General features: G+C 45.0%; 1 protein-coding gene across 2 annotated transcripts in view; it reads left to right on the forward strand.

The window, feature by feature from the left end:
• Positions 1 to 15927, forward strand: part of LOC114663984 (C-C chemokine receptor type 4-like) — a 74802-nt gene that overhangs the window by 51774 nt on the left and 7101 nt on the right. For both annotated transcript variants that reach the window (XM_051935666.1, XM_028817957.2), the window contains exon 2: positions 11456 to 11611. In XM_051935666.1, coding sequence (XP_051791626.1) covers positions 11604 to 11611 — 8 coding nt within the window. In that variant the 5' untranslated portion in view covers positions 11456 to 11603. The remainder of the gene's footprint in view (positions 1 to 11455; positions 11612 to 15927) is intronic.

Below are 15927 nucleotides of genomic sequence, written 5' to 3' on the forward strand. Positions count from 1 at the left end.
AACGCACACACATATACACAAGGACATCATGGCAAAAGAAGTCACACTGTGTGAATTCATTGACATTTTGAAGTCCACGTTTTTTTTAACATTTTATTGAATTTATTAAAAGCAAGCAACATTCTATACAAGCAAGTCAAACTTGACAAAACTAAATTCAAATCATGAGAAGGAGAGTAAGGCCAACAGCCAGAGTAAGACTTTAAGAATGGAAAAGAGAGAGAAGAATCCTTCTCCCCAAAATAAAAGCTTATTCTAAAATGTTATTTATCAGATCCTGCCAGGTTTTAAAAATGTTTTGCACAGATCCTCTAAGTGAGAATTTATTTTTTTCCAATTTCCAATAGTATATGACATCAGTTACCCACTGGGATTCTTCCACTTGAGCAAGAGAAGTGTAAATGTTAGCAGTGAAGTAACGGCCATTCCAGATTGTTTGTCCTTCTCCACTTTAAGCCCCTCTGTGAGCCCACCAAACACAGCTGTTAGTGGATTAGGAGGGATTGGGACACCAAGGCTGTCTGAGGGGCATTTAAAGATTTTGGTCCAGAATGATGTTAATTTGGTACACGGCCAGAACATGTGGCCCAGTGAGGCTGGAGCTCGATTGCAACATTCACAGGTTGGATCTCAACCCTGGAAACATTTTGAACAATTTTAAATGAGAGAGATGTGATTGATAAAAGATTTAAAGTTGAATAATTGTATACTTTGCACTAGGGAATTCACGACTGAATGGGAACGGCCAAGCTCGCATATACAGTTAGGTCCATAAATATTTGGACAGAGACAACTGTTTTCTAATTTTGGTTCTGTACATTACCACAATAAATTTTAAATGAAACAACTCAGATGCAGTTGAAGTGCAGACTTTCAGCTTTAATTCAGTGGGGTGAACAAAACGATTACATAAAAATGTGAGGCAACTAAAGCATTTTTTGTACACAATCCCTTCATTTCAGGGGCTCAAAAGTAATCGGACAATTGACTCAAAGGCTATTTCATGGGCAGGTGTGTGCAAGTCCGTCGTTATGTCCTTATCAATTAAGTAGATAAAAGGCCTGGACTTGATTTGAGGAGTGGTGCTTGCATGTGGAAGATTTTGCTGTGAACAGACAACATGCGGTCAAAGGAGCTCTCCATGCAGGTGACAGAAGCCATCCTTAAGCTGCGAAAACAGAAAAAACCCATCGGAGAAATTGCTCCAATATTACGAGTGGCAAAATCTACAGTTTGGTACATCCTGAGAAAGAAAGCAAGCACTGGTGAACTCAGCAACGCAAAAAGACCTGGACGTCCACGGAAGACAACAGTGGTGGATGATCGCAGAATCATTTCCATGGTGAAGAGAAACCCCTTCACAACAGCCCACCAAGTGAACAACACTCTCCAGGGGGTAGGCGTATCGATATCCAAGTCTACCATAAAGAGAAGACTGCATGAAAGTAAATACAGAGGGTGCACTGCAAGGTGCAAGCCACTCATAAGCCTCAAGAATAGAAAGGCTAGATTGGACTTTGCTAAAGAACATCTAAAAAAGCCAGCACAGTTCTGGAAAAACATTCTTTGGACAGATGAAACCAAGATTAACTTGGTTTTCAACCAAGTGTTAGAAATGAACATTTGATTTCCAGTTATTTAATTTGTCCAATTACTTTTGAGCCCCTGAAATGAAGGGATTGTGTTCAAAAAATACTTTAGTTGCCTCACATTTTTATGCAATCGTTTTGTTCACCCCACTGAATTAAAGCTGAAAGTCTGCACTTCAACTGCATCGGAGTTGTTTCATTTCAAATTCATTGTGGTAACGTACAGAACCAAAATTAGAAAAAAGTTGTCTCTGTCCAAATATTTATGGAACTAACTGTATATAGTGTAAAAGTGTAAAAATCGATCAAGAAATAACAGTTATAGTTGAAAGTAATTAAGTGTCACGTTTTTTTTGGCCCACGGTGTAGTGTGTTGCTCATTAATTCAGTCAACAACAGACCAGCAGCAGTCAGTCTCCCGGCTTCCACTAAGACTGACCACAGTGGACTGGGAGGTGTCTGCACTCTGCAGCTCATGAATGCCGGGACGGGGCAGAGTTCATTGACGTCTGTGCTGTTGACAGCTTTGAACAGCAACTTGAAATTGCAATGCGTCAGTCTGTTACATCCGCATTATCTGTGCCAAGAAACTTGCCATCACAGAATGATGACAAGAAAATGGATGCATCAGTAAAAGCTGAAACGGCGGTGTTTCAGAGCAACGGCAAGCGCGGGTGTTGTTTAGAACAAGTGTATCAGTATCTGATGATTGTGCTGCCTACTTCAGTGGAGGCACAGCGTGCTTTCTCAGCTGCTGGCGTACTCTGCACGAAGGTGCGCTCTCGCCTGGACGACCGCACGCTGGACACGTTGTGCCTTCTATGCTCTTATTACCACAACTAACTAGATACATGTACTTATATGACAGCCTGAACTGCTTGTAGTTAAGGTTAGTCTTTTATTGGTGTCAACATATTGCAGTAGTTTTATTAAAAATAAGTGCAGCTCGTTCTAAAACCATTCACATGTGAGATGCCCGTGCACTGTGTCATTCTGGGGAGCCCAGGATTCCCAGGAATGACATGCGGGTTTCCCTAATTCCCGGGAATGGATTCTCTATTTGTGCAAATGGAGCTCGAGTGAATTCTGTGCATGGCTGCCTTCTACTCCTTTTCTGAGATGTTGAGTAAAAGATCCTTTTCCCACTACACTCTGGGATCTTTGAATGGAAGGCACTTTCAAATGTTTTTATATATTCCAGAGATGCTCTCTGAGTCCCCAAGACTGATCAGTATCTCTTCTGGAATAGAAATAGATGGGAGGTGAGAAAAATTGGACCAAGTTTCTAATTTGGAGATAGTGGAAGAATTGTGTTGGTGGAAAGTGAAATTTGGAACGTAGTTGTTTGTAAGATGCAACGATGTTATTTATATACAGATCTCTAAGTGAGGGCGGCACGGTGGCACAGTGGTAGTGCTGCTGCCGCGCAGTTAGGAGACCCAGGTTCGCTTCCCGGGTCCTCCCTGTGTGGAGTTTGCATGTTCTCCCCGTGTCTGTGTGGGGTTCCTCTGGGTGCTCCGGTTTCCTTCCACAGTCCAAAGACATGCAGGTTAGGTGCATTGGTGATTCTAAATTGGCCCTAGTGTGTGCTTGGTGTGTGTGTGCCCTGCGGTGGGCTGGCGCCCTGCCTGGGGTTTGTTTCCTGCCTTGCGCCCTGTGTCGGCTGGGATTAGCTCCTGTAGTTAGGATATAGCGGGATGGATGGATGGATGGATCTCTAAGTGATTTAATCTCATTCACTATCCAAACATTGTGGCAGACAGCTGGGACCCATGCCCGGCCAGGGTGCCCCTCTGACACTGGGACCAGGGGAGCAGCCATGGGATGCACACTACGTCCCCTGGAACGCATGGTGGCAGCCCTCCTGGGTTACATCGGGGCCACAGGCGTGGAACTTCAGGGCTCAGACCTGTTGGGCTCTGTGGCCACCACCCGGAGGAGCTGCATGGCTTAGCGAGCCTCTGTGGGGTGGAATGCAGCCACACCCGGAAGTGCAGCCTAATTAGGCCAATTACCACCTGGAGCACCTCTGGGAGGGCTTTAAAGGGAGCCTGCAGACACTACTCAGAGGACAGAGCTCGGCGGAGAGGAGTGGAGGCGGTGAAGGACCTTGTGAAGGACTCAAGTGGGTGATTGGTGCAGGGGGACCGTGTGTGGGACATTGCAAATAGTTGCTAATTAAACGTGTGCTTTTGTAGACATGGAGGTGTCTGTCTGTTTGTGTCCAGGGCTGGCCTCCATAACATTAAAGACTGTGTAAGTTTGAGAGGGTGGAGAAAGGTGGTTATCATGTAGAGGTGCCACAGATAAAATATTCTCTAACGTGAAGTACCTCATACATTGGTTACAAATTCTGAGTGAGTGAAATACAATTGGATTGTTAGTATATTGTCGATGATTTGTATTTATTGGGGTACAAAGCAAAGAATATAAAGAAGTGCGGCAGGATTTTATTTCTATTGCGGACCAAGCCTGTGTGTGTTCATCTATTTGTGTCAATGTCCAAGTCTTTATAACTTGTATATTTGCCACCCAAATGTCCAAATTTTACCCCCAATTACAACTACACTACTACAACTATTACTACTTCTTTAACCCCCTCCCCCCATATATCATAGATATAGAAAGTATTGAGACCCCATTCACTTTCCACACACTTTATTGTGTTGTAGATTTTATTTTAAATTCATACATTTGCCGGTTTTGCAAAAACAACTGTAATTTTATGCAAGTATTCAGACCCTTTGTTGTGGCCCTCTAAATTGTGCTCACATGCATTCTGTTTACTTTAAAAGGATAAAAACTTCAATGAATGAGAGATTGCAGGTTTTTATTTTAATGAATCTGCAAACCTGTCTGGAAATATGTCACATATTTGTAGTAATAACATGCATTGAAATTGTCATTCCAACAGATGGCGTATCACAAACATTATCACAGTTTTTACAAATCCCACATGAATAGCTTGTAACAGACACATATGCACTGCAAACGTTACCACAGACGTCGAGGTTAATAACTTAGATTTCAATCCATCTTAGATGGGTAGCACAGCTGGTGTGTATATAAATATACAGTCGTCCCTCACCATATCGTGGTTCATCTATTGCGGCTTCACTGTATCACTGGTATTTTAAATAAATATTTATATATATATACAGTAGGGTGGCGCAGTGGGTAGCGCTGCTGCCTCACAGTTGGGAGACCTGGGGACCCGGGTTCGCTTCCCGGGTCCTCCCTGCGTGGAGTTTGCATGTTCTCCCCGTGTCTGCGTGGGTTTCCTCCCACAGTCCAAAGACATGCAGGTTAGGTGGATTGGCGATTCTAAATTGGCCCTAGTGTGTGCTTGGTGTGTGGGTGTGTTTGTGTGTGTCCTGCGGTGGGTTGGCACCCTGCCCAGGATTGGTTCCTGCCTTGTGCCCTGTGTTGGCTGGGATTGGCTCCAGCTGACCCCCGTGACCCTGTGTTCAGATTCAGCTGGTTGGAAAATGGATGGATATATACACTACTGGCTGATGGATGGGTACTGGTGAGTACCCATATAGAATTTTATATGTTGTTAAAATTCTGTAGGTTTAAGAGTGTAGAAAGTGTTTAAGAGCATTGGAAGTGTTTATAAGAGTGTGGGAAAGGTTTATAAAGCCTTAAAATATATATAAATAATAAAATAAATATAAGGTTTCGCGGTTTTCACCTATCGCGGGGGGTCTCTGGAATGTAACCCCTGAGATAGGTGAGGGATGACTGTATATATATATATATATATATATATATATATATATATATATATATATATGTACGTATATATTGTGGCACGCAGCTGGGGTGGCACCCAGCCGGGACGCCCAGGAAGACTGGAGAAGGGCTCATGCCTCCTCCAGACCATAAGGGGGCAACCGCCCTGGTTCCAGTGGGGGCCTGTGGTTACCGCCAGGGGGCGCCCCCATGCCTAGGGAAACCCTGGACCCCAGCACTTCCGCCACACCAGGAAGTGCTGGGGGGAAGACGAGTGGGGACACCCGGAGTGCTTCCGGGTACGCAGCCTGCACTTCCGCCACACTGGGGCGTGTTCGTGGGAGATTGCCGGAACACACCTGGAGCACATCCGGGTGCCTATAAAAGGGGCCACCTCCCTCCGCAAGGGGGTTGGAATCGGGTGGAAGTTGGATGAGGTCTTGGAGGAGAGACAGGAGGTTGGCCTGAACAAAAAAAGAAATTTGTGTGGTTTGGCCTGGACTTTGGGGGAGTTTTGGGGTTGTGTGGCACTTAAACCTGTAAATAGACTTGTAAATAAACGTGTGTTGGGTGACATGAATGTGTCTGCCTGTCTGTGTCCGGGCTGGTCCCCACAATATATATATATATGTGTGTGTGTGTGTATGCATTGGTGGGCAAAAGTAGGTTTATGGTAATTGTATGGAAAAAGATAAGCAGGATATGATTGCTACACTCAAGCATGCTTTGATAATAATAATAAGAAGAAGAAGACAAATAAGAAAAGAAATAATGCAAATAAATGATACAATAATTAATGAATAAATAATAACACAAGAATAAACTCGATGTTTCACACTGTCACAACTGGAGGTCCCAGAGGGACCCTCATTCAGGCCCTTTACTTGCCTCCCATGTGCACGTGTGTAACTATACAGTATATATATATATGCCAGTAATGGATAGTGTGCAGTGAATCCACTTGACTTGAGCACTCCTAGTTTTCATCCTCTTCCTCTGTACGTTTGCCATTCATTTGCTCAGAGGTCAATGCGCTTGCTGCTTCTTGAGCAGCTCTTCTTTTCTCCACCCTAGCTATAAGCCATAGCTGCTTCTCTTTCGTTGGCATCTTTTCGCATTAAAACTGATTAAGTTAGTTTTTGTGCTGCAATTACTCAGTACGTTTTCTTTAATTTTTCACTTAATCTGGCACTTAAGTCTTCAATCTGCCTCAGGAATGATTAGCGAAGGTGGTAGAGAATGAGAATTGCGCCCGTACACATGCGCCGCACGGTCGCCCTGCTGTGCTCTGCCGAGAGTTGATTCTACAATAAAATAAAATAAAAATAAAAAGAGTAATAAAATCATCACCCCGAAAGCGGGTAGTAGACGTCACGTAGTAGATGTGTACCAAATTTCAAGTCAATAGGTGAAACAGTTTGCGAGCTACAGGTGATTTGAAACCCTGGACAGACAAACGAACAGCCACGGTAGCGTATTATAGAAGAAGATATATATATCCATCCATCCATTTTCCAACCCGCTGAATCCGAACACAGGGTCACGGGGGTCTGCTGGAGCCAATCCCGGGCAGGGTGCCAACCCACCGCAGGACACACACACAAACACCCACACACCAAGCACACACCAGGGCCAATTTAGAATCGCCAATCCACCTAATCTGCATGTCTTTGGACTGTGGGAGGAAACCCACGCAGACACGGGGAGAACATGCAAACTCCACACAGGGAGGACCCGGGAAGCGAACTCAGGTCTCCATACTGCGAGGCAGCAGCGCTACCACTGCGCCACCAGATATATATATATATATATATATATACAGTATACATATTGTCATAAAAAACGCTATATTGCACCCGACCCGACACAGACTCACACTGAGGCCCGTGTAAAAGCACAAGGATCTTTTCATTTTTCTTCAGCTGAACGGCACGTCTTCCCCGTAATCCCTCCAGCCACAACACAATCCCAAGCACTTAAGCAAAACACACAGTCCTCCACCTTGGCACCACCACTCCTCCCAGGCAACCTCGTCCTCTTCCTCCTGATTCTGGCTCCTGAGTGGTGGATGCTGGCCCTTTTTATAGCCCACCCAGAAGTGCTCCAGGTGCTTGATCACCTGTTGCTAATTGCACTTCCGGGCAGGGCTGTAGAGGTGTCCAAAATGGTTCTGATATCCATGCAGCACCCCCTGGCGGCCACCCCAGATCCCCACAGGGTTGTGGAGAACTCCATCTCCCATGGAACCCTGCGGGAAACTGAGGCACCATCGTCACCCAGGGAGGCTGCCACCAAGCATCCTGGGGGAGGTACTGAGGAGCCCATAGCTGCTCCCCCGGAACATATGCAGCAGGGCCGTTCTGGCCAGGCTGCCCGTTACAATATATATATTGTGACACTAGAGGGCGCTGTCACTCATCTAACCCAACAGACAAACGTCCAGGACAACAGGTAAAAGCACCAAGAATTATTCTTTTAATTAATTCTTCCGTATATAGTGCCTTTAAAGCACACAGCCGCAATAAACACAAGTAAATTGATACCAACACAATTCTTCACAATATAAATCTCTCCTCCACACCTCCCAGCAAGCTCTGTCAACTACCTCCCAACTCCGGCTAGCTTGCTGGGCTCACAGCAGTCCTTCATATAGTGCCCAACCCGGAAGTGCTTCTGTTCTTTCTCCCCTGTGATTTGCCAGCACTTCCGGGTCAAATGGAGGGCTTGAGTTTTCTTCAGCCTGGAAGTATTTCAGGGTTTCCATCCCAGTGACTTGAGAGTACTTCCAGGCTATACAGGAAGCCAAAATCCCCCAGTCTCCCTGCAGCATCTCCTGGCAGCACCCATGGTACCCAGTAGGGCTGTGAAGGCGAATGCCATATTCCATAGTGCCCTGCAGGAATCCAGGACACATCCATGCTGCAGAGAAATCATTATCTAGTGTCCTGGGGGAGGCAGTGTCCCAAAGAAGCTGCCTTCCCCATCCTTCCATATAAATATATATATTTGTATACATACATATAGTAAGAGACTAGACAAACACGGTAAAGAGTTGTAGCACCACCTGGTGACCCCATATAATTGTAATGCAGTAAAGCAAAGAAAAACACGCATTAATTTTCAGACAGGAGCTCCAAAGTGAACTCACTTGACGCTTGTCTTCTACTAGCCTTTTTGTCTTTCTCAGGGGTATTAGAACATGACGTCACAGTAGCAGTACAAAGATGGCAGCCCCACTGAAAACATGCACTGGGTTCACAAAACAACTAGCCAGAAATCAGGAGAGTGAGCAAGGAATGTCGCTGCTCCCTCCCCACCAAAATCAAAGAAGTTCTGCATGCAGCCATCTGTCATCAAAAGTGCCAAATGAGACATCGTTTTGGAGCAGTATACATGTCCAGGGGGAACACTGTGACCAGGGCCATCTTTCAGACCTCCTTTGAAACCATCACCCTGGGTTGATTGTTTTAATGGAGTACATTACTCAAAAGCTAAAAAAGCTTTTTTTTTTTGGAATGAGGAATGGCTCGACTGGCAGCCTCCTCTTCCACATTAGCATGAGACATCCAGTATGGCCATCTTCTCGGAGGATATCTAGACCTTTGCCATGTCAGACTGGGGTCCTGGAGGGTCACAGTGATAGTAGGTTTTCTTAGGGTTGCCAGACGTCCCTTACAGTGCATCCAGAAAGTATTCCCAGCGCATCACTTTTTGCACATTTTGTTATGTTACAGCCTTATTCCAAAATGGATTCAATTCATTTTTTTCCTCAGAATTCTACACACAACACCCCATAATGACAACGTGAAAAAAGTTTACTTGAGGTTTTTGCAAATTTATTAAAAATAAAAAACCTGAGAAATCCCATGTCCATAAGTATTCACAGCCTTTGCTCAATACTTTGTCGATGCCCCTTTGGCAGCAATTCCAGCCTCAAGTCTTTTTGAATATGATGCCACAAGCTTGGCACACCTATCCTTGGCCAGTTTCGCCCATTCCTCTTTGCAGCACCTCTCAAGCTCCATCAGATTGGATGGGAAGCGTCGGTGCACAGCCATTTTAAGATCTCTCCAGAGATGTTCAATCGCATTCAAGTCTGGGCTCTGGCTGGGCCACTCAAGGACATTCACAGAGTTGTCCTGAAGCCACTCCTTTGATATCTTGGCTGTGTGCTTAGGGTCGTTGTCCTGCTGAAAGATGAACCGTCGCCCCAGTCTGAGGTCAAGAGCGCTCTGGAGCAGGTTTTCATCCAGGATGTCTCTGTACATTGCTGCAGTCATCTTTCCCTTTATCCTGACTAGTCTCCCAGTTCCTGCCACTGAAAAACATCTCCACAGCATGATGCTGCCACCACCATGCTTCACTGTAGGGATGGCATTGGCCTGGTGATGAGCGGTGTCTGGTTTCCTCCAAACGTGACGCCTGGCATTCACACCAAAGAGTTCAATCTTTGTCTCATCAGACCAGAGAATTTTCTTTCTCATGGTCTGAGAGTCCTTCAGGTGCCTTTTGGCAAACTCCAGATGGGCTCCCATGTGCCTTTTACTAAGGAGTGGCTTCCGTCTGGCCACTCTACCATACAGGCCTGATTGGTGTTTTGCTGCAGAGATGGTTGTCCTTCTGGAAGGTTCTCCTCTCTCCACAGAGGACCTCTGGAGCTCTGACAGTCACCATCGGGTTCTTGGTCACCTCCCTGACTAAGGCCCTTCTCCCCCGATCGCTCAGTTTAGATGGCCAGCCAGCTCTAGGAAGAGTCCTGGCGGTTTCGAACTTCTTCCACTTATGGATGATGGAGGCCACTGTGCTCATTGGGACCTTCAAGGCAGCAGAAATTTTTCTGTACCCTTCCCCAGATTTGTGCCAGGAGACAATCCTGTCTCGGAGGTCTACAGACAATTCCTTTGACTTCATGCTTGGTTTGTGCTCTGACATGAACTGTCAACTGTGGGACCTTATATAGACAGGTGTGTGCCTTTCCAAATCATGTCCAGTCAACTGAATTTACCACAGGTGGACTCCAATGAAGCTGCAGAAACATCTCAAGGATATTCAGGGGAAACAGGATCCACCTGAGCTCAATTTCGAGCTTCACGGCAAAGGCTGTGAATACTTATGTACATGTGCTTTCTCAATTTTATTATTTTTAATAAATTTGCAAAAATCTCAAGTAAACTTTTTTCACGTTGTCATTATGGGGTGTTGTGTGTAGAATTCTGAGGAAAAAAATGAATTTAATCCATTTTGGAATAAGGCTGTAACATAACAAAATGTGGAAAAAGTGATGCGCTGGGAATACTTTCCGGATGCACTGTATATACGGGACATGTCCCACATTTGATCATTTTGTCCCCTGTCTCATACTGACCGTTCCGGGACACCCAAATGTCCCATATTTAGTTCATTTTCAAATTTCGTAATAAAAATATATTTTTACTACCGTCATGGAACCTTAGCTGTCAATGTAAACAACTTTATAGACAGGTGTTAGAAAACAAGGACCTGTTAACAAAAGCCATCAGTGAAATATAATTAAAAGTACAAGTTCAATTCTCGTGTGGTCTGTTAAGAAAATTTTCCATAGTCTGGCATAAGGGACATCTGACAACATCCTTTTCAGAGATATTGTGGCAAGGTGTCCTCGGAATTTGATGGATGTTTCAGGCAACTCACAACACAGCAAAGCTGGACCTGTTCTCACCGTGATGATATCTCGCACTGCCACCTGGTGGAATGTTCCAGATTTACGTAACGTACATACGCAAGTATAAACACTTGGGTAGCAGTAGCATCCGCTGGAGCGCGCATCACGTAACGTGAAGCATAAACCTGGCTTCTTGATCAACTCCGTGGAATTTAACATCAAATCTGTTTGTTTATAAATGAGACCCCAGTGCTTTAGCCACCACTACTATATTGTGTCTTTTAAGCTACTTCAAAGTTAAGCCGGATGACTTCTAATTAGGACATCCAGCTAAAAGTGAAGCATTCAGCCACTGCAGCCTTCCATGACTGAAGGAGGAGATCTTCACTGAGTGATCCTTGTCCACCCTCACCATGAGTTACAGTACGAATGACGTGGAATGTAGTATGGAACTCGACGTGACATTTTATATGTTTATTTTGTCTTTTAGGGGACGTGTTCTGTGAAGATTTGTCCAATGGATGCCATATTAACACTTCACTTGGCTTAGCACCATTGAGGCCACTGTGTCCTGATGATGAGCGTCCACCACTGTGGATTAAGATAATTCATTTTTTTTAATCAAGTTGCACAGCTGAATGCTCAGGTAAAATTTATGTTTGAGTACTTCAAGTAGAAGGTCCCATGTATCTGTTCTGGGTAAGTAGGTTAGACAATGGATGGGTATATAAGAGAACCAAGAACATGGCACAGGGTGAAGGTGCATGGTGTACTAACACACTTAGCACTCATTTACTGGGCGTCTTATCAGATTAAAATGTAGGCCAACAGTAAGGAGATGTTTCTTCTGCATCTCCGGCAACTGAAAGTTATGCTATATCTCCAGAATCTCCTCTCTTTGGACTACCAAAGTGTGGTCCTCACACTTCATTAGGAGAGAATTTGCTTCACTGGGCCTCAGAATCACCTCCATTTATTAACAAGCTGCAGCAGAGACATTGGCCAACTGTCCATGGTCACTGGAGAGCTCTCCACCAAACAGCTCTAAAGGTAGTCTTCAGGAAGAAACAGATCTATCAGGTCTCTTATCGCTGCACTAATGAGGCAAATGAAACTCGCCAGAGGAATCACAAACACCTGTGACGCCAATTGTCCCAAACGTGACGGTGCCCTGAAATGGGGGGAGCCGTGTAGAAAAAGTGGGGTGTGACCGAAATTTCCTCAAAACCCTTCATTGAAACTCTGCAATGTGATCTTTACTCAGGTCTCATGTGTTTGATTTAGAATTATCAAGAGGTAAATGTGCCCCCGACAATGTAGAGGGCATTGTATGTCAGGGTGACATTGGGCTTTTTATTACAAAAGAACACAATCAGAACTTTAGTGCACAAATTGTGATTTATTTTGGGTTTTCTGAAACCATCAGAGGGTCACAAATGTACATATAACATAATTAATATTTGGTTAAATTTCCCTGAGTACACATCATCTCAATCAGACACTTCTGCTAGCCTATCAACATTTTCTAGCTGAGTTGTAATTCCACTCGTCTTGTCCACCCAACCAAATTTGTTGGTTTCCTGATACAGAATGGACTTCTAAGCACAGTCCTCATATTTTCAATAGGGTTGAGGTCATTCCAAATGTTTGATGTTAGCCTGATTTAGCCATTCCAACACTAACTTTGATGTGGGTTTAAGGTTCAACCTTCTAGCTGATGGTCTGTGGTTATGCTGAAGAACTCTGAGATTATTCTCCTTCTTCATTATTCCATCCACAGTTCCACTTTCAGCACAACAGCCCCAAGAATGTGAGGCTACCACCACCATGCTTTGCAGCTGACACAGTGTTCTTGAGGTTGAAAGCCTCATCAAACACACCCAAAAACAACTTCATCTTTGCCTCATCTAACCATAAAACATCCCACCATTTTCACTATCCATGTGATCAGCCATAAACTTTAGTCAAGTTTGAAGGAGACGATTTTGGAGCAGGGGGCTTCTTTCTTGGACAGCCCAAGGTGATGTAAAACTTGCTTGACTGTTGACAATGGTACTGGTGTTCCATAACTTCCAGTCCATGGTAGACCTGTTTCTTGGTGGTTCTTGGAATGCATCTGACCATGCGGATCAAATTCCTCCCAGTTGAGGATGACAGTTTAGGTCTTCATCCATTAACTCCAGCCACAAATGACTTGTCCTTATGAACATCTGTTTGAATTAATGATCTTGGGATGTGAAGTTGTTCAGAGATGGCTTCACGAGACCCTTCGATGACCTACGATCCCCTTTGTCACGTCTGCGCTGACCTCCTTGGTCTTTCCCATTGTAATGTGTGTCAGTCAGTCCAATGAGTGGTCAGACAAGCGACCATCTGTAGTCAGTCCTGATCAATAGAAGACGGGGTAAGACACATTTTTATAACTGTCAGCACCACCTCATTAATAACCTAAGCAGGTATGTGTGGTGTAAAAATATAAGACAAGGCAAGATGGAGTGTTGGGACACCTCGAAGGTGACCCCTGTATAATTTGATGGAAAAAAATAAAATAACAAAAGATAGCAAATATTGATAAGGTCTTTTCAGACTGGAGTCAAACAACAGACCCCTTTAGAAGAAGCCAGACCAGAAAGGGGCGGGGCCGTGAACCTGTGACCCGGAAGTGATGTCAACTGAGGCTGTTGGTCATCTTAGTTGCAGGGGAGGAAGGTGGAGAAGCTTTAGGCAACAGCGCCATCTCTCACCTTGGGGTTTAATTCTTTCAGGGTGGATGTCGACTTTTGTAAATAGGAGGGGCTGATGGTGGTAATCAACTGTAAATGGTGACAAAACTCACTGTACCAATTTAGTTTGACTCACTTTGCTAGAAGGAAAGACAACTTTGTTGAACTGACTCAGATTCCCTGCGCTCACGTTGTAACAATCGCCCGATACGGGACGCAATTACTACACTTCACCACCTGAGAGGGAACTGGACGATATTTGAAGGATAAAATAGCATTAACATATTTGGCCCCTCTTCTCCCCTATATGCGCCCCCCCCCCTAATACTTGGCCAAAATCTGAAGGAAGTTAGACTGGTTAAGTATATTATAATCCAATTAATACATTTACTTGACTGGTGCCTGAGTTCTCATTTGTGAACCCTTTCTCCCAGACGCCATCCCCAGCGGCCAAATCTTAATCCCCGGTTTGAAACAGACATGAAGAAAAAAGACCTCAGAAAATAGAAAGATTTAACGTAGTCCATGACACGGCAAAGGAACCTGCAGTACAGTTCCTACTGTGTGATGTCAAGTCAGGCCAAGTTGGGGAGCGTGCACTGGTACAGTGTGTTGCCGCCCCCACTACACGACAAAACAATTCAGGATCCCAGTTGGCAACCCCCAAGGCAGACCCTGGCCTGGTCCAGCCACTCGGGTCCCCAATAATGAGGATCTTACCATCGGGGAATCGTGCCACATGGCCGTAGTGCTGTAACTGACGCTCCCTCACAATGCAGGTAATGTGCCTCATTCGGGACTCCAAGTCAAACCAGTGGTACCCACCAAAGAGACACAGTAGTGAAGGAGTCCAGTCTTCATCTCAGGTCACTGGATAGCGTCCATGTCTTACATAGCAAGGCAGGAAGCACCAGGACTCTAAAGACTTGGACCTTTGTCCTTTTGCAGATATCGGGAGCACCACACACCCCTTTCCAGTGACCACATGACCCCCCATGCTCTCCCAATCTGTCTACTGACTTCATAGGATGAGTCATCAGTGACATGAATGTCACTGCTGTGGTAAGTAAACCTCTCGGCGAGGTCGACACTCTCTCCGCAAACAGACACACTGCTGATGGCCGTGCCCAAGTGGTCATTAAAGGCCTGGATCTTTGGTTTTTATCCAGGACACTTGCAAGCCCAGACACTCAGAATCCTCACTCAGTCCCTCAAGAGCCCCGACCACAGCCTTCATTTACTGTATGATGGAGTGAAACAAAAATCAGTCCTCAGGTGAAAATAGCTTCCCGAAGAAAGCGGGTGCACCCAGAGAATCCTCTTCTGGGGGATTCATCGTACTGTTTCAGCTTCGGGTTGGGTATCCACAAATAGCACACGTCCGTGGGTGAAGTCTGATCCTGAAGATTCTTATAAGTGTAGCCTTGCCTTCTGCTTTTTTCTTTTAACCTCCTCCTCAATCCGCCATTCCCCTTAAAAAGAAAAGCTTCCCGCCGAAACATCCTTTCCCTGCTTAGTTGTTATAGCAACATGACAATGGCAACTGGCAGCTGGAATCCTTACCAGGCGGGGTCCTCCCAGCACTTGGTCGTCCACAAAAGTGCCTGAATGGAAATTCCTTAGACACCCTCCCAGCCACAGTGACGGCCAGTCCAGAAAGCCAACCCGCTTGACGTGTTACAGTGCATCCGGAAAGTATTCACAGCGCATCACTTTTTCCACATTTTGTTATGTTACAGCCTTATTCCAAAATGGATTAAATTCATTTTTTTCCTCAGAATTCTACACACAATACCCCATAATGACAACGTGAAAAAAGTTTACTTGAGGTTTTTGCAAATTTATTAAAAATAAAAAAATGGAGAAATCCCACGTACATAAGTATTCACAGCCTTTGCTCAATACTTTGTTGATGCGCCTTTGGCAGCAATTCCAGCTTCAAGTCTTGTTGAATATGATGCCACAAGCTTGGCACACCTATCCTTGGCCAGTTTGGCCCATTCCTCTTTGCAGCACCTCTCAAGCTCCATCAGGTTGGATGGGAAGCGTCGGTGCTCAGCCATTTTAAGATCTCTCCAGAGATGTTCAATCGGATTCAAGTCTGGGCTCTGGCTGGGCCACTCAAGGACATTCACAGAGTTGTCCTGAAGCCACTCCTTTGACATCTTGGCTGTGTGCTTAGGGTCGTTGTCCTGCTGAAAGATGAACCGTCGCCCCAGTCTGAGGTCAAGAGCGCTCT

This window comes from Erpetoichthys calabaricus, chromosome 13 (genome assembly GCF_900747795.2).
Source record: "Erpetoichthys calabaricus chromosome 13, fErpCal1.3, whole genome shotgun sequence".
Classification (NCBI taxonomy): domain Eukaryota; kingdom Metazoa; phylum Chordata; class Cladistia; order Polypteriformes; family Polypteridae; genus Erpetoichthys; species Erpetoichthys calabaricus.